The sequence below is a fragment of the Pseudorasbora parva genome, chromosome 1 (genome assembly GCF_024679245.1).
Source record: "Pseudorasbora parva isolate DD20220531a chromosome 1, ASM2467924v1, whole genome shotgun sequence".
NCBI lineage: Eukaryota > Metazoa > Chordata > Actinopteri > Cypriniformes > Gobionidae > Pseudorasbora > Pseudorasbora parva.
The window spans coordinates 65,469,849-65,493,463 of NC_090172.1; the positions used below are offsets into that span (position 1 = coordinate 65,469,849).

The 23,615-nt window shown below is 38.4% G+C and overlaps 1 protein-coding gene across 3 annotated transcripts in view; it reads left to right on the forward strand.

The window, feature by feature from the left end:
* The window catches only part of ndrg2 (NDRG family member 2), a 59,010-nt gene that overhangs the window by 14,073 nt on the left and 21,322 nt on the right, over window positions 1-23,615 (forward strand). Inside the window, exons 2-4 of one of the 3 annotated variants that reach the window (XM_067447599.1) lie at window positions 13,920-14,013; window positions 15,731-15,772; window positions 17,892-17,997. In XM_067447599.1, the coding sequence (XP_067303700.1) occupies window positions 13,939-14,013; window positions 15,731-15,772; window positions 17,892-17,997 (223 nt within the window). In that variant the 5' untranslated portion in view covers window positions 13,920-13,938. Of the gene's footprint in view, window positions 1-13,919; window positions 14,014-15,730; window positions 15,773-17,891; window positions 17,998-19,112; window positions 19,141-19,289; window positions 19,309-23,615 lie in introns of those variants that run through there. The other 2 variants (XM_067447601.1, XM_067447600.1) reach the window with 2 other exon arrangements.

Below are 23,615 nucleotides of genomic sequence, written 5' to 3' on the forward strand. Positions count from 1 at the left end.
TGAAAAATGAACGTGGGTGTGAATTTGCATGTATCATGAAACCAAACAGTAATAAACGCGTGCAAAGCGCTCTCTCTCAGATCACAGCACACAGTCAGTATATTTCTCTATTTGTATGTAGTTTGTGTTTTACACATTTTCACTCTTATATTTTCCTCAATTTGTGTTTGAGAAGATTATGTGCAGAGAAGTTGAAATGTCCGTTTATGAAAATAGCCGCCCACATGTAAAAGTAGCCTCAGTATATTTTATTTCACGGTTTGTTGTCACAACTTGATGTATTGTTTGCGTTTGTTTTTCATGCCCAAATTATAATATATTTCTCTGAAGAAAAATTTTTGTTTCAGTGTTGTTATTATATAACAATCTTTCTATTTACTTTATTAATTGAACTTTTTAGGACACATTATCAGTCAATAAAATACACCTGTTTTCACTCAAAAACCTAGAAACGCCTAGAATAATGTTATAATAAATGGCTATAACTTGCTGAGGGATTGTTACATGTAGACAAAATTTCATCTGGAAGTGTAAAACAACCAAGTCTAACTTCTAAAGGAAAAAATCCAAACTTCATGAAGTTCTGTTCGAGTTCACAGTAAAAACATCACATTTTTGCTGCCATTTTTCTTGAAATTATATTAATTTAATCCATTCTCAGAATAGATAAATGTAAAATTGGGACATCAAATGAGCTAGATGGAAACTTCAGGTTCTCCTGTTTAAAATAATATATAGCACTTGATGCTAACTGCTAGAATGGGGGAGAAAAATAAAGAAAAGTAGAGGCACATCAGGCGCCCCAAAAATGTTCTAGGTCTTTAAGGGTTAATGGGAGTTTTGCCGCAACTTCTGAACTCAGTTACTAATAAACCTGCACTGTTTGATTGACAGCTCCAGATAATTTTCTGAAACTGAATCACGGTTTTCATCCTAATAAGAGAAACAATGTGAAGTTGAACGTTTAGTCACTGGTTTGATTAACTGACACACAGACAAAGAACATCTGACTGTGTATGAATCATTACATATCAGAAACCACTGGTCTCAGATCAGAGTCGCACTGATGATGTAGGCGTTGATCTAGCCTAGAAATCTAGACGCACCCTAGCGGCAGCAAATCTAATCTGCCTGTGAGTGTCGTCTAGCAACTCTCAATACACTTCTGAGCTGTAATTGCCAAACTCTGGACGGGCCAATCACATCGTGTATAGAGTCGGTGGGCGGGACCATAATGACGACGGCCGAGTTGCGTTTGCGTGCTTCTAGTAAACACAGAAACTGGCGAACGGCGGTCTTTCGAATCAGCTCTGGCCGCGACTCTGGAAGACTTGAGTTAAGCTTTTCTCTGAGAAAAGAACGCCACTGAAGTCATTCTTAACAAGGGAAGATGTGTTCAGAGTTTAGCCGACCAGATACGGCGAATGTTTAATCAGTCAGCGAGCTCTGCTTCACCTTCGTTGCTCTGGTTGGTTGTATCGCTATCCTATCGCGTGCAGAGGGAGTTTGAAAGACAACGTTCATCCGCCCCTCAGATTGAGCTGTCAATGGTGAGTTTCCAGACCAAACATCTTGATGTGCGTCAGGCTTGTCAGGCTAGCGTTGATCTTCTTCTGCAGAGGGAATTTCGGACTAACAAGAAAGTTTCATTCTTGTAGTATGATCACTATGATGACCTCTTGTATTTCAAAAAGTCAAGGAAAATTTTTATTACTGAGTTCAGGACCCATTTAAAGGGTTAGTTCACCCATAAATGTAAACTCTGTCATGAACTCCTCACCCTCATGTCGTTGGACACCCGTCAGACCCCGTCATCTTCAGACTCAGATGAAGATATTAGTGTTGAAATCCGATGGCTCAGAAAGGCCTTCATTGACACCAATGTCATTTCCTCTCTCAAGACCCATAAAGGCACTAAAGACGTCGTTACAAAGCCCATCTCACTACAGCGGCTCTACAATCATTTTTGAAGAGAAGAGAATAGTTTTTTCTTGAAAATGAATTTACATTTTTGGGTGAACTAACCATTTAAAGTTGCAAAAGTCCGACTGCGAACAGTACTGAGTTCACTCGTAGAAATAAATGTTATTTATCAGAACATTTAACATCCATGGAGTCTTTCAACTGCACTAAATATTCTGTATATTGAGTTAGTTTCTGTATAAAAAGTTCTTTTGATTATTAAAATATTCTTCACACTGAGAAAAAAAAAACAAGTAGGATTGTGTGTTTCTATACTTGTGATTTAGACAATTCATAGTCCATAAGTCTACTATATTTACTCTACATTTCACTACTAAAATATATTTTTTGTCTATTAATTTTTTCAGTGTTTACTTTATTCATAATCGTATTCATTACCTTTGAGGTGTTTTGTCAGTTTTAGTCCCTGGAGCTGAATAAACACACATTGAGAAGATTGTTTTGCACTCAGGCCATTGCACTGGATTCTGGCTCTTCACACACTCTTTCAGCTCGGTCTCTCAGGGCGTCTGATGGCTGAACTCTAGAAATAGCTCGCAGTTAACACACACTTACCAGTAACGTTACACTACACCGTCCTCAACTCTGGGTCACTACTACAAGGACGTTTCCCATCCGCTCGCTCTCATGAGATTGATTCAGGTTTTGGCTTTACTTCATGATCATTGGTCCAAGTTTCTGATTGACAGTGCGATGTTTTAAACCTGAATATCTGAGTAACGTAACGCTTTTGTTGCTTTTGTATCGTTGCTTGAGGTTTGTGTAAGTGGCAGGCGGTCACATGTGGTCTGATGTCTTCAGGAACGTAATCCACACCGATATATACAACTGCTGGCCCGAGAATAGCCTGACCGCAACATATCTCAGTGTCCTTTATCATGACACCTAAAAATACCGCCAAGCCTCTAAACGTGTCCTGCCCTACTACTGCCATACTGGAGCTCAACCTCCAGGTTTCTACAGCGCTTCTGTGCCAGAGGTCGCTCTTGTTTTTCAGTGTAAATAACACTAAACGTTCTTAAATCGAGACACGTTTACTCGAGAAGCACAATGACAAAAAAGACAAGTCTTGGTGTCTGAAAGACATATTAACATTACGTTTATACTTAAAGACAAATAAACTTGTTTTCTTTCAGAGTTAAGTTTCTTTTTCTGACTATTTTCTTATTATTTCATGCATGCAATGAATATATATTACATGTTTTTATTCAATGTGTTACTGGTTTAATTTGATGTTTTCTTTTTTTTATTTACTAGCAATTTCTTAGTAAAAATAATTTGCACACCAATGTTCAGTGTAGCTGTATCTTATTTTAGATTTTGTTTAATATTTGTTCTGAAAAAAAAATGACCCCATTTTTTGCAGTTTTTTTCTTGTTTCAAGCATTTATTTATTTTTGGAAAAAAAGTAACATGCAATTTTCTTCTCAAATAAAAGTAAACAAATATATGTTTTATATATGTAATGTAATATGTTTGTTTGTACAACAAAATATTTTTTCACTTCAAAATTTCACATCTAATTTAATGTGTTAATTGCATTGCTTTGCATTTATCTGTTACAATTTTTTGATTTTTACATCAATGTTTTTGCTTTTGTTTTTAAATAAGAATGTAAGTATTTGTTAGAGAGTAGAAGTGTCTGCCAATACCCTTAAATTAAATGTATTTTCTGAACATACTGCACAATTGTTTTTAGTACAAACTCGCCTAATTTTGATGCATTTTTCAGAAAACAAGACTGAAAATCTTAAGGATGTTTAAATATTTTTTTCTTCTGGAACACAAGTCAAAAAAACTGAACAAGACTAAGACTGAATAAGTTTTTTACAGAGTACTTGAGAAAAAAAAAATCTTGTTTGATGGAAAAATAAAAAATAAATAAAAATGAGTTTGATAACATCAAATATGAAAATATCCATCAGATTTTTTTTTTTCATTGTCAGTTTTTGCATAAACATATATTATCTTATGTTACGTAATGTACATTTCAGTGAATGTATCTTGATTTAAGAATATTGAAATATTTGTACTACCCAAGACACAAATATTGAGGAAGAGCATCTTTTTTTGTAGTCATAGCTCGTCTGGATAAACAACAAAAAACAAAAACAAATCTTGCATTCAGTATTTTTGTAATAAACCTTCATAAATGTATTGAGGCGGTCTGAAGAACCGCAGGTGAAATTGTGTCGAGCCGATCTCCGCTTCAGTAATCCTCATTTTTCGCTCTGCTGTTACGCTGTAATCACTGTAAAAAGCGACACACATCCTGCTCATCTCTGTGTAATCCTTTAAATATTACAGTTATTAATACACATAAACACACAGCATCCTCTTCGCCTTGCGCTGAATCACACACACTCCTCTTCCTCTGCCGTGGTTTAAACCCTCAACATCCCCAGTACTGACAAGGTCTTGTTTTATCATTTGTGTTATGATTATTTTTCTGACCCCTTTGGCTGATATATATTCATTCCTTTTTAACCTAAACACTTCATTTTGATACATTTCTTCAGAAAACAAGACTTATTTGCTCCTCTGGTAATATATCTTGATTTAAGAATATTATTTGTACTGTAAACCCGGTCAAAAATAATAAATACTGAGATAATATGACTTATTGTTTATCTGGAACATTGAGCAACAGAAGGGCAGTTGTTGAGCAATAACTCTTGTTTCCTGTGGGCAGTGGAGAAGTCTGTTGTGTCTGTGTCTGTAAATTAGCATTTTAAGTGTAGTTTCACTGCATCTGTGTGGTTTCCTCAGGCATCGCTGCATTGATTGGACGTGCTGGCACTGAACGGACAGAAAACAGCAGTGTGTTTGCCAGCGGAGCTGTTTATCAGAGAGAGAGAGAGAGAGAGAGAGAGAGAGAGAGAGAGAGAGAGAGAGAGAGAGACCGAGAGAGACCGAGAGAGAGGAGAGAGAGAGAGAGAGAGAGAGAGAGAGAGAGAGAGACCGAGAGAGAGACCGAGAGAGAGACCGAGAGAGAGAGAGAGAGAGAGGAGAGAGAGAGAGAGAGAGAGAGGAGAGAGAGAGACCGAGAGAGAGAGGGAGAGAGAGAGAGAGAGACCGAGAGGACCGAGAGGAGAGAGAGAGAGAGAGAGAGAGAGAGAGGAGAGAGAGAGAGAGAGAGAGAGAGGAGAGAGAGAGAGAGAGAGAGAGACCGAGAGAGAGACCGAGAGAGAGAGAGAGAGAGAGAGAGAGAGAGAGAGAGAGAGATTGTGTAACTCTTGCAGTCTTTGCGTTTATCTTTCCTATAAAGTGTAAGTGATAAACTCTGATCTTGAGGATGTTTGTGGCCTTAATGTGGAGTGAAAGTAAGAGCATTTTGTGTCAGAGTCCCATTCAAACGTTTGGAGTCTGTAAGATTTATGAATGTTTTGATTCTGCTCATCAACGCTGCGTTTATTTGATCAAAAATACTGTAAAATAGTCAAATATTACCCCAGTGTAGATCATCTGTTCTCTGTGTGAATTTTACAGTAAAGTGTGATTTATTCCTGTGATCAGAGCTGAATTTATCATCATTACTCCAGTCTTCAGGGGATTTGATGCTCAAGACACATTTATGATTATTATCAATATTGAAAACCATTACAGATAGAAAGTTGATAAGAACACACTGCTAAAATATTAGTGTGAGATGACAGTACAGCTCTGGAAAAAAAAAAAATTATATATATATAAATTAGAGACCACTTAACATTGAGAAATCCATGTTAAGTGGTCTCCTAATTTTCCCCAGAGCTGTATAGTCTAGGTTATTAATTCATTCCACAGAAGGACATCTCTTGTGTCTAACGATACTGTATATCATACTGTATTTCTACAGTGCATATGATTTATGAAGTTACCCAGCATGCAGTGCGGCATGAGCAGATGATGCTGTGGGGTTTCTTGATTCTTGCTGGCTTTATCTCTGCTCATGAACTCGTTTAGCTTCACCTTAAGCAGTTTGTGATGTTGATTTATTGTGTAAAGCTCAGAATTATTACATTTTTATCGATATTATTTGCAACCATTGTTGTGTTTTGAATGTCGAGTACTAATGTCGGGCATTCATTAGTTGTGGAAGAAAAAAGAATCGTACATATATAAATGTACATTTATACACTTACATTTAGAAACAAAAGATACATTTTTCAAATGATAAACCACTATTGTGAAATATCAATTTATAAACAATTACGAATTTGAAATAAGATATTGGCGAATAACACTAATAACAGTATAGATTGACTCAATTAAAATCAGCCAATTAGATTACTTTATATTCTAGCTGGTCATTGTTTTAACAAATGTTTTACTGCTTTCCCCGGTTGATAGTTTGGTATTGAACGAGTTTGATTTGGTTATGACTTTAAGTTTGAACCATTGACTAGTTTGTGGCGTGTCTACACGGCTCATTTCAGACTCGATGGGAGCGATGGGAGCGATGGGATAGTGTCAGCATGTCACGTGACCTACATAATACAAAATTGTTTATACACACCAGGTAAGGAGCGGTTTCCACCTTATGTATTTATGTTTCTCAGTTAGTCTAGCTTAGTTGGTTTAGGTGTTTATTTCTCTTTATTTTTAAGATAGTTAAGTACTTCGATTGATAAGTTAGCTGGTTTTTGTTTTGTTGATTTCTTTGCTTTAGCACCGCTCATAGCCCCACGCTTTTTGTTCCGTCTTTTTGTTTTACTATTTTGTGTATATATATATATATATATATATATATATATTCTTTTCTATGATCACTATATTACTTTGTAAATCAATCGGGTGTTTGTTGGTTTGTTTATGATTTTTTGGAATTACTAAAAGAGTTAAAAGTTTAAATCTGCGTTTGCCTGATTCATCTTCTCATACGTTTATCAGTAACTGAACCCATTCTTTTATTTCATTTAAATGTATTTTACTTTAATACATGTTACCGACCCCATTACTCCTAGACATATTTTTTTTAATAGGGAGACGTAACATAATTGGATGGATAATCTAGATCAGAAATATGAATATGAATCCAAGATCCCAATCTGAACACTGATCTCCATAATGGTGACTTTACAACAACTACAGCACTAAACAATATCATTTCTTACAGTGGCAGATTAAAGACAACTTCATCATGTTCACAGTTAAAGAAGAGCAGTAAATGACTGAGATATTAGCACCATTCTGCTGTTGATTAACGGCCATTTATTAGAAAATGACCCAGCATAGTAAATCTCGGACTACAGTAATGTATTGTTTGCAGTGCAGCGTTGATTTGAAATATAAATATTGTGTAACATAAATGTTTTTACTGTCACTTTTGATCACTTTAATGCATCCTTGCTGGATAAAAATATTAATTTCTTAAAAAAAAAAAAAAGACCACAAACTTTTAAACAGTGTTTCGTAAGTCATAATTTGCAGGTTTGGAGAAAAGTGACTTTTAGGCGCAGTGTGCACATGAATGACCGAATTCTTCAGTTTGTATTTCAATAATCTGTCAAAGTCAGCTAACTACTTTTTGCGTATTGTAATAATTGCAGAAGGGAGTATTGATTTTCTGTTGAGATGCTGATATTCACACATGCGTGTGATATACTGTGACATTAGTATGCTTCTGTCATATTAACTGGAGGTCCTGCAGCTGATGTGGACTGAACGGTTGGTTTTTGGCTGTCAGTTTTCCTGGTCGATGCTGTTTGGGATGTTTTGGCTGTTTAATGCGGTTTCAGCGAGCCTGATCACGTCACTCAGGACTCATAGGGTTTGTAACAGAGAAATCTTTGTCAGGTTCAAATGTGTTGCACAACGTCCCTCTGGTTTGGGCCGAGTTGTAGTCGATTGCACAAACCTCACCAGTCGATTGCACCATGCTGACCATTGGTTTGTGAAGATAAAGGCATGCTTTTGTCTAGTACTGAAGTCCCGGCTTGCTTTAGTCAAAAGTGCATCGCATTATAGAGTTAAATGTAGGTTGTAGATGCTTTGCATGTGGACTTTTGAGTGCATTTCACTTTAATAAATGCAGAGAGCTGAACAAGACAACCAAATGTTTCTTTTAGTGAGACATTTTCAGCGTTGATATTTTAGACAGGATGATTGTCTACAGGCGTGATTTGAATATATCTGCATATATTCAGAGCATATTAGCATAGTCTGATTCGCATTCGTCCCAGAGGAGAGACGCTATCGATCCGTCCTGCACAGAATCCATTAGAGTTTGAGGAATATTGGCATCAGAAGTTAAAACAGGCCGCGAGTCTATTGACACCAATGGCCTGCTTTAACTCCTGATGCCAATATTCCTCTGAATGAACTCATCACTCTCTTCACAAGCGAAACACTGGTGTAATGCGCTTTCATCACGGCTGACTGCAGTCATGAGACGTTACTGAGGCTCTATTACAGATACACACTGTATGTGTGTGTGTGTGTGTGTGTGTGTGTGTGTGTATGACTTTTGGCCTCAAGGGGTGAAGCTCAGCCATATTTCAACACAAAAACACAAGAGAAATATATGCAATTATATATGGAAATGATTTAACATGAGTACACAGTGTGCAGTTTTAATCACATTTTCACACAACTTTTTATGTTCCTTCATTTATTCTAGATGCAATAACAGACTTCCTAAAAATAGGTTTAATTTTCTTAGCATTTTATTGAACAAATTAAATTATGTTGATATATTGAAATATAAATAAAATATAAATGAATGTAAATAATTTCTAATGTGTTGTGTTTCATTTTGTCATTAGATGTGACCTATGGCCTGTACCATGATGGTAGTTTAACAAACTCAGAGTTACAGGATTAGTTTTGAGTTGACAAAACCAAACCAATCTACTTAGGCTTTGTTGGTCCCATGATGTAGCCTGGCTCTGCCCTTCTACATACTTCCGCTCAGTTTTCATTTTCCTTCAGTACTCCGTCTGGGACTGCTGTGTGTTCTTAGGTTTTCTCCAAACAAATTTTTACCGGTCCAATCAGCGAACAGAGGGCGTGGCTGAGAACAAAGACGTTGATGTCGAGCGCTAGTTTGAGATGTAGTTCAGTAATGGCGGTGGAGAAAGATGCAAACTAAACCATTCATTGCATTGTGGCACCGCTGCCAAATATCCAGAAGTTAAAGCCGGAGCAATAACAGTCTTTGCTGGGGTTTGTTGGTGGCCATGATGTTGTGGCCCTTCTCCTCAACAGGGGGAATTTGGGAAAAGTTAGATTTTTCAGCTCGCTCCGTTAGTGATGAAGGAGTTGGCTGAAGCTATTCGGACGGTAACTGTTTCTCGTGGGGTCGGGAGGTATTGCCATCATTTAAGTTACAGGGACTGGTCAGTTATTTTATGGCCGTCCGTCTCTCACCACCCGTGTAAAAATCCCCGGCCGAGTTACCGACTGCTTATGACAAACGCAAGGTCGTGTTGATGTAACAGCTGTCCGAATCCACATCTCTGAGTTTTCAACAATATATCACTTCAAAATTCACTGTTTGTAATCATTTTTGACCACTGCAGAACACCGTACGGTTGCTTTGCTGTTATTAGGATGCATTTCTAGACTTGTATTTCTTTAAAATGCTGGCAAGTATTTAGAAGAGCATTATATTTCATCACCGCTCAATTATCATTAGCATTTATTATCATACCAAGCATATGACATTTTATATACAGCATACAATGATGTTACGGATGTTACTGATGTTAGCGCCGCGTTCCCGATCACAAAACTCTCTCCTCCACCTTGGCGTGAATAATCACAATCTGAATGCACGAGTTTTAGGTTTTATCTGATGGTTTTTGAGGTGGCCTGCACATTTATTTTTACGGATTGATTTGTGAAACAGGCGAAGGGCACATGACATACGTCTCGACCAAACGTTAGCGATTGGTTAAGGCAGATCCAATAGTTTTACACTTCAACAGAGTCCCCGCCTTCGCGGAAGTAAACGCCTGTCAATGGAGAGTGGCCAGACTCTATGTACAAATGAAATGTATGAGAGTCTGGTAAGGCCAGGCTAGCCATGATGCTGATCATCAGCTTTCTCCATCAACAGGCTTTGATCCTGAGTTCAGGAGTTTATCTGTGACATCAGCAGTGAACAGCCAATCAAAACATTATTAGGAACACCTGCTCAGTTTCTCATTGATGCAATTATCTAATCAACCAATCACATGGCAGTTGTCTCACAATTGTCAGAATGGGAAAGAAAGGGGATTTAAGCAATTTTGAGCATGGCATGGTTGTTGGTGCCGGATGAGGAGAATGGGCCGACTGATTCAAGCTGATAGAAGAGCAACTTTGACTGAAATAACCACTTGTTACAACCGAGGTATGCAGCAAAGCATTTGTGAAGCCACAACACACACAACCTTGACCCCACCGGGTACCACTCATCTCCACTACAAATAGGAAAAAGAGGCGACAATTTGCACAAGCTCACCAAAATTAGACCGTTGAAGACTGGAGAAATGTTGCCTGGTCTGATGAGTCTCGATTTCTGTTGAGACATTCAGATGGTAGAGTCAGAATTTGGCGTAAACAGAATGAGAACATGGATCCATCATGCCTTGTTACCACTGTGCAGGCTGGTGGTGGTGGTGTAATGGTGTGGGGGATGTTTTCTTGGCACACTTTAGCCCCCTTAGTGCCAATTGGGCATCGTTTAAATGCCACGGCCTACCTGAGCATTGTTTCTGACCATGTCCATCCCTTTATGACCACCATGTATCCATCCTCTGATGGCTACTTCCAGCAGGATAATGCACCATGTCACAAAGCTCGAATCATTTCAAATTGGTTTCTTGAACATGACAATGAGTTCACTGTACTAAAATGGCCGCCACAGTACCCAGATCTCAACCTAATAGAGCATCTTTGGGATGTGGTGGAACGGGAGCTTCGTGCCCTGGATGTGCATCCCACAAATCTCCATCAACTGCAAGATGCTCTCCTATCAATAAGGGCCAACATTTCTAAAGAATGCTTTCAGCAGCTTGTGTGAATCAATGCCACGTAGGCTTAAGGCAGGCAAGGAGAAAAGGGGACAAACACAGTATTAGTACGGTGTTCCTAATAATCCTTTAGGTGAGTGTGTGTCTATATATATAATGATCACATTCACTTCCTAAATTAATTTAGATTTTCCTAAAATGTTTTAGTTTTGATCACCATTATGGAGATCAGTGTTCCCTGTGGTTGGGCTCGTGATCTTCATTTATAATAGTGTAATTATCTTCATATATTTATTCGTTTGATTTCAAAAGGAAGATAATATGTGAGTGAGATACATAAATGACACGTAACAAAACTATATTTCAAGTCGAATAATGATCTTTTATAATTGTTTTGTTGATAAGATCCCTCTGTATTTGTCACCATGCTTGGTATTCTAAGTAAGTCTGACTAGATTTCACAGAGTAGATGTGACCTGGAAGTGTTCTTGACAGGCTCAAGCCGCCTACGCTGCTTATTTTCCTTTCACACATTTTCAGTCATTCATTCCCATTTCACTGTCTTCAGTTTCTGCCATGCTTCCTCGTGACAGGCCGTCTGGCGTCGGTTCAGCCGTTATCAGAAGAGACTCGCAGACGAGAGAGATGAAGACGGCCGATGTTTATGATGTTAACGGCTCTCCGGTCACATGATGAATCACGCTCTCGGTTCGTTTATGACACATCATCCAATATTACGATCAATAACCACATGATCAATAAATGTGTCTGCAAACACACTAATGACGTCTTACATAATCACCGTTTCTATAGTGAAGAAGTGCACTATAGCATACTGTAAAAAAGAAGATTTATTATGGAAATAATATAAGATACTTAAATGTTCTGGAAAAAAGGCTACTTAAAATGTAAAGTACCCAATACGTGCAGATTACACACTCTTCTTTCACACACTCTCACACTCGCATGGTCTCTCTTGCCAGGGTTTGGGTTTGTGTTTATCGGTTATTTTAAGCCCTGTCTGAAGTAGTAGTGCGGGGTGTGAACACCGGGGTAAAAGCGCAGTAACACACGGCAGCCGGGGGTCTTTACTGTAGTTTGTGTGTGTGTGTGTGTGTTAATGGACGGTAATGGATTTCTCATTCGGGACCTGTAATTGGTTCTCACTGTGCGGTCTGTGAATCGCTCGTGTTTGTGAAAGCTCACTGGACGGATTATTTTTAGATTGTGTGATTCCACTGACCAGCAGAGAGAGACACACACACACACACACACACACACACACACACACACACACACACACACACACACACACACACAAACACACTCACACAAACATAAACACACTCTCACACAACCATACACACTTACACAAACATAAACACACACCCACACACACTTACACAAACATAAACACACACACACACACACACACACAAACATAAATACATACACACGCTCACACAAACATAAACACACTCTTACACACTTACACAAACATAAAAACACACACTCACACAAACATAAACACACACACACACACACACTTATTGTAAGAAGAACTATTAAGTCAAAAGCGATAGTTCTCATGCATTAGGAAGATGAATAGTTAATTTTGGTTTCTTGCGGTCTTTCGAGGACAGTAAAAGTTAACTCTGTGCCATCTTTCACATTTGACTTTACCCTTCCAGGAATGAAACCAAACCTGTGTGAGCTTGGCAAATGTTTTCACAAAGGCGACATAAGCCGTCTGAGGTCAAAAATAATTGCTAAATAACTCTTGCTTACTAGTGATACAAACGGAAAAAAAAAAAAAAAAAATCCTGAGACTTTACATTTAAAGTTGACATTAATAAAAAAAATTAAGTCTGCACTATTTCATAAATGCCGATTGTGGATGAAGTCACACATCAGAACAAACACACACACACACACACACACACACACACACACACACACACACACACACACACACACACACACACACACACACACACACACACACACACACACACACACACACATCAGAACAAACATGCAGTTTCACAGGCCATCACTGCCTGAAGGATTGCCATCACACAAACTAAAGTTTTCAGCACACCTCACACTCAGCTTTACGGCTCTGAGGTCTGGCCGTCAGTGTGTGTGTGTGTGTGTGCTTTAGGATCAGCTCACTCTCAGTCCAGTCTATTATTGAGGTATAATCGGTTCTATAACTCACTTTGTGTTTCAGTGTCAGTTCACACACTGATCAGATGATCACTTCCTGCTTCTGAGCGTGCCGTTCTGCTCCAGAACATGTTTCAGTCACAACCAGAGGTCTGTGAGATAGAACCAGCCAAAAGAGTTGAGTGTGTGTGTGGCTCCAGGTGATTCAGTGAGTCGTTTGAGTGATTCATTAGAGTGAATCATCGGTCGTTCCTTTACTGAAGCTCGCTGAGCTGTTGTCTGTAATTATTCAGCATGTTGTGTGTTTGTGTCTGTATTATCAGCACCTAGTGTATCTCTCACACATCCACTTCAAAATGAGGCCGATAACGTTGGTATTTGTTTTTTATAGTTTATAGTTTTTTTTTCCCCTTCTGTGTATTGAGCTGCAGGAAACACACTGTGTGGTTTGAAAACTCTTAACGGAACTTTACGAACATTCCAGTATTCCTTTTTTCCATTTTAAAAATGGAACTAGTTCTTTTTTTCCCAGCACTGCAGGAGAAACACACACACACACACACACACACACACACACACACACACACACACACACACACACACACACACACACACACACACACACACACACACACATTCGCTCTCTATGTTAATTTGTTCTTGCTGTAATTTCTAATTAAGATGAGTAAAACCCAGCGGAGTCGTGAAGGTCCCGCTGGAATATGGACCCCCACACACACGTGTGTGTGCATGTGTGTGTCCCCATGACTGTTAAGTGGCCGTTTTTGTCGCAGTGTGTGTGAAGCATTGCTCTGTTTTGCGTTTCAGGGCCGTGTAACCGATCATCATGACGACTGAAATGCAGGAGATCGCCATCACGGAGGAGAAGCCTTTACTGCCGGGTCAATCGGATGCTGTGAAGGTCATACTCACACACACACACACACACACACTCATGCGTCACGGCTGGCGTTTCTCTGCCACCTGCTGCACATCTGAAGAACTCAAACACACACACACACACACACACACACACACTCATGCGTCATGGCTGGCGTTTCTCTGCCACCTGCTGCACATTTGAAGAACTCAAACACACACACACACACACACACACACACACACACAAACACACACACCAAAACTATTGTTTATCCATAATGATAATGATAACTCTGAGTAATTGGGATGAGTGTCAGCTCTCTTGAGTTCTGCATTAATGCCCCAAACATTAGAACAGGTCCAGATAACTCGCAGTACCCGGATGAGCGGGTGTTTTCTGGAAATAACATACCGCTGGAATGAGCGATTGACCAATCAGAGTCAAGTATTTCACAGAGCCGTGTAATAACATTAGTTAACATGAACTGCACTCATAAAGCATTTATTCATCTTTGTTAATGTTCATTTGGTAACACTTTATTTTAGGGTTCAGGTTATTAACTAGTGTCTTATGATCATGCATATAACTATGATATATGATATGGTCTGTTTATTAGCACTTATAAAGCTCATATTAATGCCTTATTCTGCATGAGCTTATTCTACATCCCTTAATCCGACCCAATACCTAAACTTAAACGCTACAAAAACTACCGTACTAACTATTAATAAGCAGTAAATTAGGAGTTTATTGAGGCAAAAGTCATATTAATAGTGAATATGTTACCGTTAATTTGAACATTTACTTATACATTATTGAATTATTGTACATTAGTTAACGTACCGTGAAATAACATGAACAAATCATCAACAGCTGGATTTATATTAATAATGTTATCAAAGATGAACTAATACAGTAACACACGTACACTGTGAAGCTCTGAAGCAATCGGATTGTGAAATCAAATAAAGGTGAAGTGACATGTTTATTATTAGCTCTTAATACATTAACTAATGAACCTTAATGGAAAGTGTCATTAATGACTTTAATGCTCAAGCTTAAGTGGCGTATTTCTTCATGTTATACTCTGTCCTTCTGTATCATCTTAACCTACCTTATTATGATTACAGTTTTATGAAATATATTTGCATAATGCTTCTACAGTGCAAAAAATGCTCTTCTTATTTAGTATTTCGGTCTTGTTTCCAGTCTAAATATCTAAAACATTCTTAAATCAAGATGATTTTGCTAGATGAGTCCAAAGACATCAGATATGTTTATTTTTTCAGGAAAATCAAATCTAAGTGAAGTGAGTTTACACTTAAAACAAGCTAAATGATCTGCCAACGGGCTGAGAGAAATAATAATATTTCTGTTTGAAATCTTGTTAATGTCCCAATATTATTGTTCTCACCCCATTGGCAGGTCATTTAGCTTGTTTTAAGTGTAAACTCACTTCACTTAGATTTGATTTTCCTGAAAACAAGAAAAAAATGTCTTATATAATTTTACTCATCTAGCCAAATCAACTTGATTTAAGAATTTTCAGATATTTAGACAGAAATATTTGTTTTTTTGCGGTGTATGAAATGTGGTATATAATTGATAAATATGTTAAATATGTTATGCTGTGTTCAACTCTTTATATATTGCTGTTGTGTTTGTCAGCTCAATCCCAGTAGATTCAGTGGTTTATTTGAACTCAGCCGTGATATATTAACACACACCTGTATAAACTGTGATTATTTCTGCGCAGGACGTTGAGATCGCGGCCCGAATGCTGCTGGACCAAGGCCAGGTGGGTTAAACGTGACGTTCATCACACACTCACTGGAAGTTGACGGATAGGGTTGGGTATCGAGTGAATTTAACCATTACGATAATGGCTTATCAATTCCAATTATTATCGATTTCAACTTAGATATCATTCACATTTATTACAATATTCTTATTGCAAAACATTTCATTGTGGCTGAATATCATGAACGAAAAGTGAGTAAATAACTCTTACACAAGGAACTTTTGCCTATGGTTTAAAAATAAAAAATAAGCAAACACAACTAACCTCACTAATATACATCTCAAGCATTATTGATTGAATTCAACAGTGCTTTAAGGTATATTCAGGTATATAAAAATTATGAATTAAATGCAAATTATGGAAGTTATTCAGTCAAGAACAGGGAGGTAATTTTCTCTTTGTCTTTAGTTGTTTGATTAACGTTATTATACACTGTACAATCCAGCAGTGATTCTGACCAATACAATTTATTTTGTTATACATTTTTTTTAATATATGTTTTTATTTGTTTATTAATTGTAAAAATCTTGTAATCTGCAGTTTTTGCATACTATATATGTTTTACATAACCCAAGTTAAGATGAATAGATTGGTTCAAAACCGTTTTTGAGGCGAGGCATTTCCTAATAGACTTTCACTCATGTCCTCCCCTTCTGCCGTTATTTTACTCATTCCCCAAAGTCATCTTGAATGTTGAATTGTCAATACAACAGAAACATTAGAGAGGACGTCACATTACTTCATAAATTGATTTTTGAGTTGTGATCACCATTATGGAGATCAGTGTTCCCTGTGGTTGGGCTCTTAATCTTCATTTATATTAGTGTAATTATCTTCATATTTATGCAGCGATGAAACAAGAAATCACAAATGTTTGATTTCAAAAGGAAGGGAATAAATACAGTATATGAGAGATACATAAATGATACATAACAAAACTATATTGCATGTCAAATGATCCGTTATAATTGTATTGCTAACACGTACACCATAAACACCTTATAATTGGGTTGATATAACCCCTCTATATTTACAACAATATCCTGCAGTTGATCATGCTTGAGTCACACACACTTCAACATTCAGCATTAAAACAACCATGGTCGCTATCTAAGTCAAGAGTCAATCTGAAGTAAATGATCATGTGCTCTCTACAGTTCTGGTTTAGTCACTACAGCTCTTGTGTAAGTCAGCCATACTAACTTTTGTTAGCACAACATACTTATCCTATTTCACTTTACTTGTTTTTAGGCAATTGCTTTGCTTTCTTTTTTAAGTAAGTCCAACTAATAAGATTGTACAGTGTAGAGACGGCAGCAGGAATATTAGGCTGCTGTCACTTTAAGAGCTGCACGTATCCAAGATACTGTTACACGTGTGCTTTCTTTGTCAAATGTTTACATTCTCTTAATGCAATAACTGTGTTTATGAGGGTATTTTTAATATATTTTTGTGCGTATTTGACCGTTCAAGTGCAGAAGACGTGGCACAGAAAACAATTCATAGGTCTTCTGACTCTTCAATCACATTAAAACGTGCACAGGAACCGATAAAAGCGATCAAAATGTGTGTTTCTGACCGAATCCCCGGTCCTCGATACCCATCCCTACAGATAACTGCTCCATTCATGTTCTTAAACGTTGCATTATCTTAATTGTAAACTTGCATCTAAACACTTTTTTAAAAATAAGTTACCTCGTTTCCTCAATTTTGAGTTCATTGAAATTAAAAATTTGAGAAGTTTTGAGAATCGACAACCTTTATTCAAATATTATTAAACGTTTTTGTAAGCTTATTGGGTAATGGTTTTATTTGTGATGACGCAGCCAAATTGCTATTTTTATGATTTATCACATTTTTTTGTGGTTCATATACAATATTATTTTCAGTTTCTATTTACTAAACCAATTTCCTTCATTGTATCAACTATTTTTTTTATTTCAATAAACTCAATTTTAAGGCAAACGTGTTACTTACTTTATTATTATATTTGTGTCTAGTTTATTATGTCACATGGCTTGGCGTGTAATGTCAGCTAGCCATTATCTTCCGTGTTAAAAGCTTGAGGATGGTTTAATGAAGCGTTGGCTCGTTCTGTGTGTGTGTGTGTGTGCAGGAGCACAGTGTGGAGACGCCTCACGGTGTGCTGCATGTGACGGTTCACGGCGCCGGAAACGCTCGCAGACCCGCCATACTGACCATCCATGATGTGGGAATGGACAGTAAGAGAAGCACACATACAAACACACACACACACACACACACACACACACACACCATACTGACCATCCATGATGTGGGAATGGACAGTAAGAGACACACACACACACACACACACACACACACACACACACACACACCATACTGACCATCCATGATGTGGGAATGGACAGTAAGAGAAGCACACATACAAACACACACACACACACACACACCATACTGACCATCCATGATGTGGGAATGGACAGTAAGAGAAGCACACATACAAACACACACACACACACACACCATACTGACCATCCATGATGTGGGAATGGACAGTAAGAGACACACACATACAAACACACACACACACACACACACACACACCATACTGACCATCCATGATGTGGGAATGGACAGTAAGAGAAGCACACATACAAACACACACACACACACACACCATACTGACCATCCATGATGTGGGAATGGACAGTAAGAGAAGCACACATACAAACACACACACACACACACCATACTGACCATCCATGATGTGGGAATGGACAGTAAGAGAAGCACACATACAAACACACACACACACACACACCATACTGACCATCCATGATGTGGGAATGGACAGTAAGAGACACACACATTCAAACACACACACACACACACACACACACACCATACTGACCATCCATGATGTGGGAATGGACAGTAAGAGACACACACATACAAACACACACACACACACACACACACACACACACACACACACCATACTGACCATCCATGATGTGGGAATGGACAGTAAGAGACACACACATACAAACACACACACACACACCATACTGACCATCCATGATGTGGGAATGAACAGTAAGAGAAGCACACATACAAACACACACACACACACACCATACTGACCATCCATGATGTGGGAATGGACAGTAAGAGACACACACATACAAACACACACACACACACACCATACTGACCATCCATGATGTGGGAATGGACAGTAAGAGACACACACATACAAACACACACACACACACACCATACTGACCATCCATGATGTGGGAATGGACAGTAAGAGACACACACATACAAACACACACACACACACACCATACTGACCATCCATGATGTGGGAATGGACAGTAGGACACGCGCGCGCACACACACACACACACCGGCCATACACACCATCCATGATGTGGGAATGGACAGTAAGACACACACACACACACACACACACACACACACACACACACACACACACACATACACACCGGCCATACACACCATCCATGATGTGGGAATGGACAGTAAGACACACACACACACACACACACACACACACATCGGATTACATTTTTGAAGTAACTAGTCAATTATAAAGCATTTTGTCTAGATTTATATCCGTAAAAAATATTACTTTTTCAAATATATGTAACTGAAGTTACTTTGTTTTCTAATGACTGACAGCTCTCTGGTCGCCATGTTGAGATGAGTCGAGAGTGATATGCAGAGGCGTTGTGTGTGTGAATGATGGTTACTGTAGTTTTAGATTATATCTGAGCATTTCCTCATCTCACTGGCACAAAAGCAGATTCAGTGTTCCTCGAAAGGAGTAAACGCTGTGAAATACACACAGAACTCAATATAATGACAATGTCCAATAATTATAGGTAACACTTTATTTAAAGTCCTGTTCCCCAAATACGATGTGCTTATTATAGTAATTGCAATAACGCGGTAAAGTGCATATACCGAAAAATAACGTTGAAAATGTTAAATAACACAAATATACTTTATGCATTTAATCTCACTTCATTATTCAATGATCCACTTCAGCCAAACATATTAGCTGAAATGACTTAAGATGAACATCACGTGTGTGTGTTTGTCTTTTCTCTGTTTGTTTTATTGCTGAACTAAGATGCCATTTAATGATTCTCTGCTGAGATCTCGAGAGATTAAAAAAATATGCATTCTGCATTTTTTATGCATTTTGGCCGTTCATTTCCACAATAACAGCAGCTTTATGGAGCCTGAAAACGATACCATTATCGACTCCTAAACTATACAAACACACATCTGTGGATAAAGGTGACTCCATGCAGGTGTGTCACGTGTTACACACAGAAAATAGGGTGTCAAAATTGTAGCTTTAGGGGTACAACAGCTTGTCTCTGGGGCAGTACCCTTAAAAGCCGTTTTTACTCCTAAAAGGTGCATATTAGTACCTTTGAGTACAAATGCGTACCTTAAGGCACTACTATGAACCTTTTTGTGGTAAAAATGGTACAAAGTTGTTCTTTTAAGGGTAGTGCCCCAGTGACAAGCTGACGCCCTTTTTTCTGTGTAGGTACATAGGGATTTATTTTTTTACAAAGTAACACTGCCAACTATTGGTCATTTTTGCAGATCCAGCTGAACAAGGATTTATTGATAACATTGCCATCTGTACATAAAAAACACAAACACAAAGAAAAAAACGTTTCAGTTTTTAGTTCATCATTGTCATGTTTAAACCCGCAGAGCAGGGTTATCCAAAGCCCGGCCCGGGGAGGAATTTCAAACGGCCCACAGCTTGTCTCTTATAATATATCATATGTGGCTCGCCACGCTTAATTTACAGTCCGTGCAGGTTCACGATGCCAACACAAGGTGGTAGGACTAGATTTGATGTTTTAGGGAAACATTAAATATGGCAAAATCGGTACAGCGCAACTCGCGAGCTCTGAATCTGAGCAAAGTGTTAACTTGCTGAGCGTCTCGATTCCTCGACCGATACGCAGCCAGCGAGAAGCGTTCGAGTGCGGCGGTATCTCTCTGTGATTTGATTTAGTTTAAAGCCAGCGCTTAATCTACAACACTAACCTGAACATCAGGAGAAACACTGAGCTAGTCAGAATACCTTTAACAAACAATTCACCAACATTTATCATGGATTTACTGTGGTAACACGAACTGTAACCGTAGTACTTTGTCAGAAATATAGGTTAATATCTCATTTTATTTAGGTATTAAATGAGTAATAAAGGCCAAATACAGCCTATTATTTTGTCATAAACTTGTAGTTTTATGCATTTGTATTTATATTAAATGTGTTTATAGCCTAACACCATAAAGGCATGGGCGTCTGAACCATTGTGTGTGTGTGTGTGTGTGTGTGTGTGTGTGTGTGTGTGTGTGTGTGTGTGTGTGGGACAAGACCCACTCACCTCTTACAACCAACAGTATTGGACCCGCTCTCTTTTACCGTCTCTAATTCAGCACGACGGTTTACTTACCCCTAACCGATAAACATTTATTATTAAACACGTTTGACGCTTTATTTTCTAATATTTTCTTCATTTTTATTGAGAATAAAGGCCTTTCCTATCAGATAAGTGACGGGGAAAGGCAGTAGAGTGAGTCCGGCTAAAGGCCGATGTGAACCTCGGGTCGGTTTGTGTCAGATCTGGTGCTACGCCTCGTACCCCTACACTATTACCGCTCTAAATGATGAAGGGATGAAGGGATTGCTGTATTTTTGTCTTTCCCAAACAGACATTTAGCAGTATACATACAATGCAGTATATGTGTACTTTAAATAACTCGCATCTACTCCAGTAAAATTTTCTGAGAGAGGACCCATATTATTTTTACTTTGGAGTGATCTAAATAAAGTGCTCGTTATTTTAAATAATATAGTTCTGACTCAGTAATATTCAAATGTCACCCTTTAAAAACGGCGTTGTTAAACGTTTTACAGATATTAAATATTGATATTGTCTGTGCGTTAAATTGACACATGTGTCTATCTCAAGCTTCTCTACTGTCGGCTCCAGCTTTGTGAGATCTGTCATGTTATATAACACACTCCGGCTTACACTGATGAACTTTCTTCTCATGTGATCCAGAATAACAGCACCGCTGAAGGTTTGAGGAAGTGTGCCCTCTTCTGTTCAGCTGGAGATGTGCTTTTCCTTCTTTAACTTTGCCAAAAAAGAACTTTACTATTAAAACAAACACACAAGCCTCAGTCAGAGGAGAAAAAGACACACAAAAGGAACAGATATTACTTTCCATAAAAAAAAAAATGCATTAGTTACTTTTTTAGTTAACTTTTAATAGTACTTTCCCCCACACTGCTGACAGACAGTAAGATTTTACATTTTTAGCACAAATAACTCTTTGGTTTGGCTAAACACCATCTCCACAGGCGCACTTTTAAAGATTATAAAGATAATGAGTTCTCTAAATAACACTTGCCAAACATACTAATTGAAATCATTTCTTCAAACGAGCACTCATAGATTTCAGGAAACCTTCCTAAAATATTAACATTTATGGCATTGTTGCATTTATTCAATCAAAATACAGTAATGTTGTGAAATATTTTTGTATCATTATAAATGATCGTTTATAAAAAAAACTTTTTTTTCTTTTTCAAATGTACTAATGCCAGATTTTTGAATAGGTACTGTATCAGCGTTTCCTAAAAATATTAAGCAGCGGAAACAAGTTTCTACTTTACTTTATGACTTTATTGTCCTAAAAGGCGATTCTTGTGCAGATAGCTGCATAAGTACATGCTCGTATAGCAACACAGTATAATAACACACATCAAATAACACACATTCATAACAAATCATTAAGAAGAGTAATAGCAGCAGGTATAAAGGAGTTTTTGTGTCTGTTAGATTTATACTATAGCATAATAGTAACCCGCTCTGCTGTGATTTTGTTTATGCTTGTAAACCTTCTTCACCGAGTGTGCATGTGCAGCGTTACCATGTCCACTTATATTAGGCAACTTTGGGCTTGGTATTTTTCCCATATTAATAAAAAGTGACAATTTAGTCCAGCTGGTGTGTGTGTACATGGCCTTGTACATGGCCATGTAAATATTTTTAATTGAAGAAAAAGTCAGTGAAGAGAACAGATCCACTTGATCTATTACGGCACATTCACACGGGGCGTAGGCGTTACGCCGCATTCACACGGGGCGTAGGCGTTAAAGCTTGACGGAGGGCGTGGCTGAAGCTGGGTGCTGACGCGATCGTCATAGTGACAACAGCCAATCACATTAACTTGCCGCTTGGACCAAAACACAACACAAAAAAGCGCCTTTTTTGGTTGTATGTGTGAGTGCGATTGCCCGTGTAACTTGTTGTCAGCGCACTGCACAGGTGCACGAAGCTGTTAAGTACATTAAATCCTGAAAAGGCGCCGACAGCGGGAAGAATATCACGTAGTGGTCCAGGAGCTGCGTCTGGATTTTTAACGGTCTATGGTCTGGATGGTTCACGGAGCAGTAATGAACGCAATTGGCTAGCGTCTGCTGTAGGATATTTGCATACGGCGATCTGATTGGATGACGCCTGCGCTGGCACTTGAAAAGTTGAGAATTCTTCAACTTCTGCCGCTTGCAACGCGAGTGAAGCGCCGCGACGGAACCCACAATTCAGTTCGGCAACGGATGATGTCACCCATTCAAAGTAAATGGGAAGCGTTAACGCCTACGCCCCGTGTGAATGCGGCGTCAGGCCACAGGTGTCGTGTACACACAGAAAAAGTGTCAGAATTGTACCTTTCGGGGTACAACAGATTCAATTCACTGGGGCCGTACTCTTACAAGGAC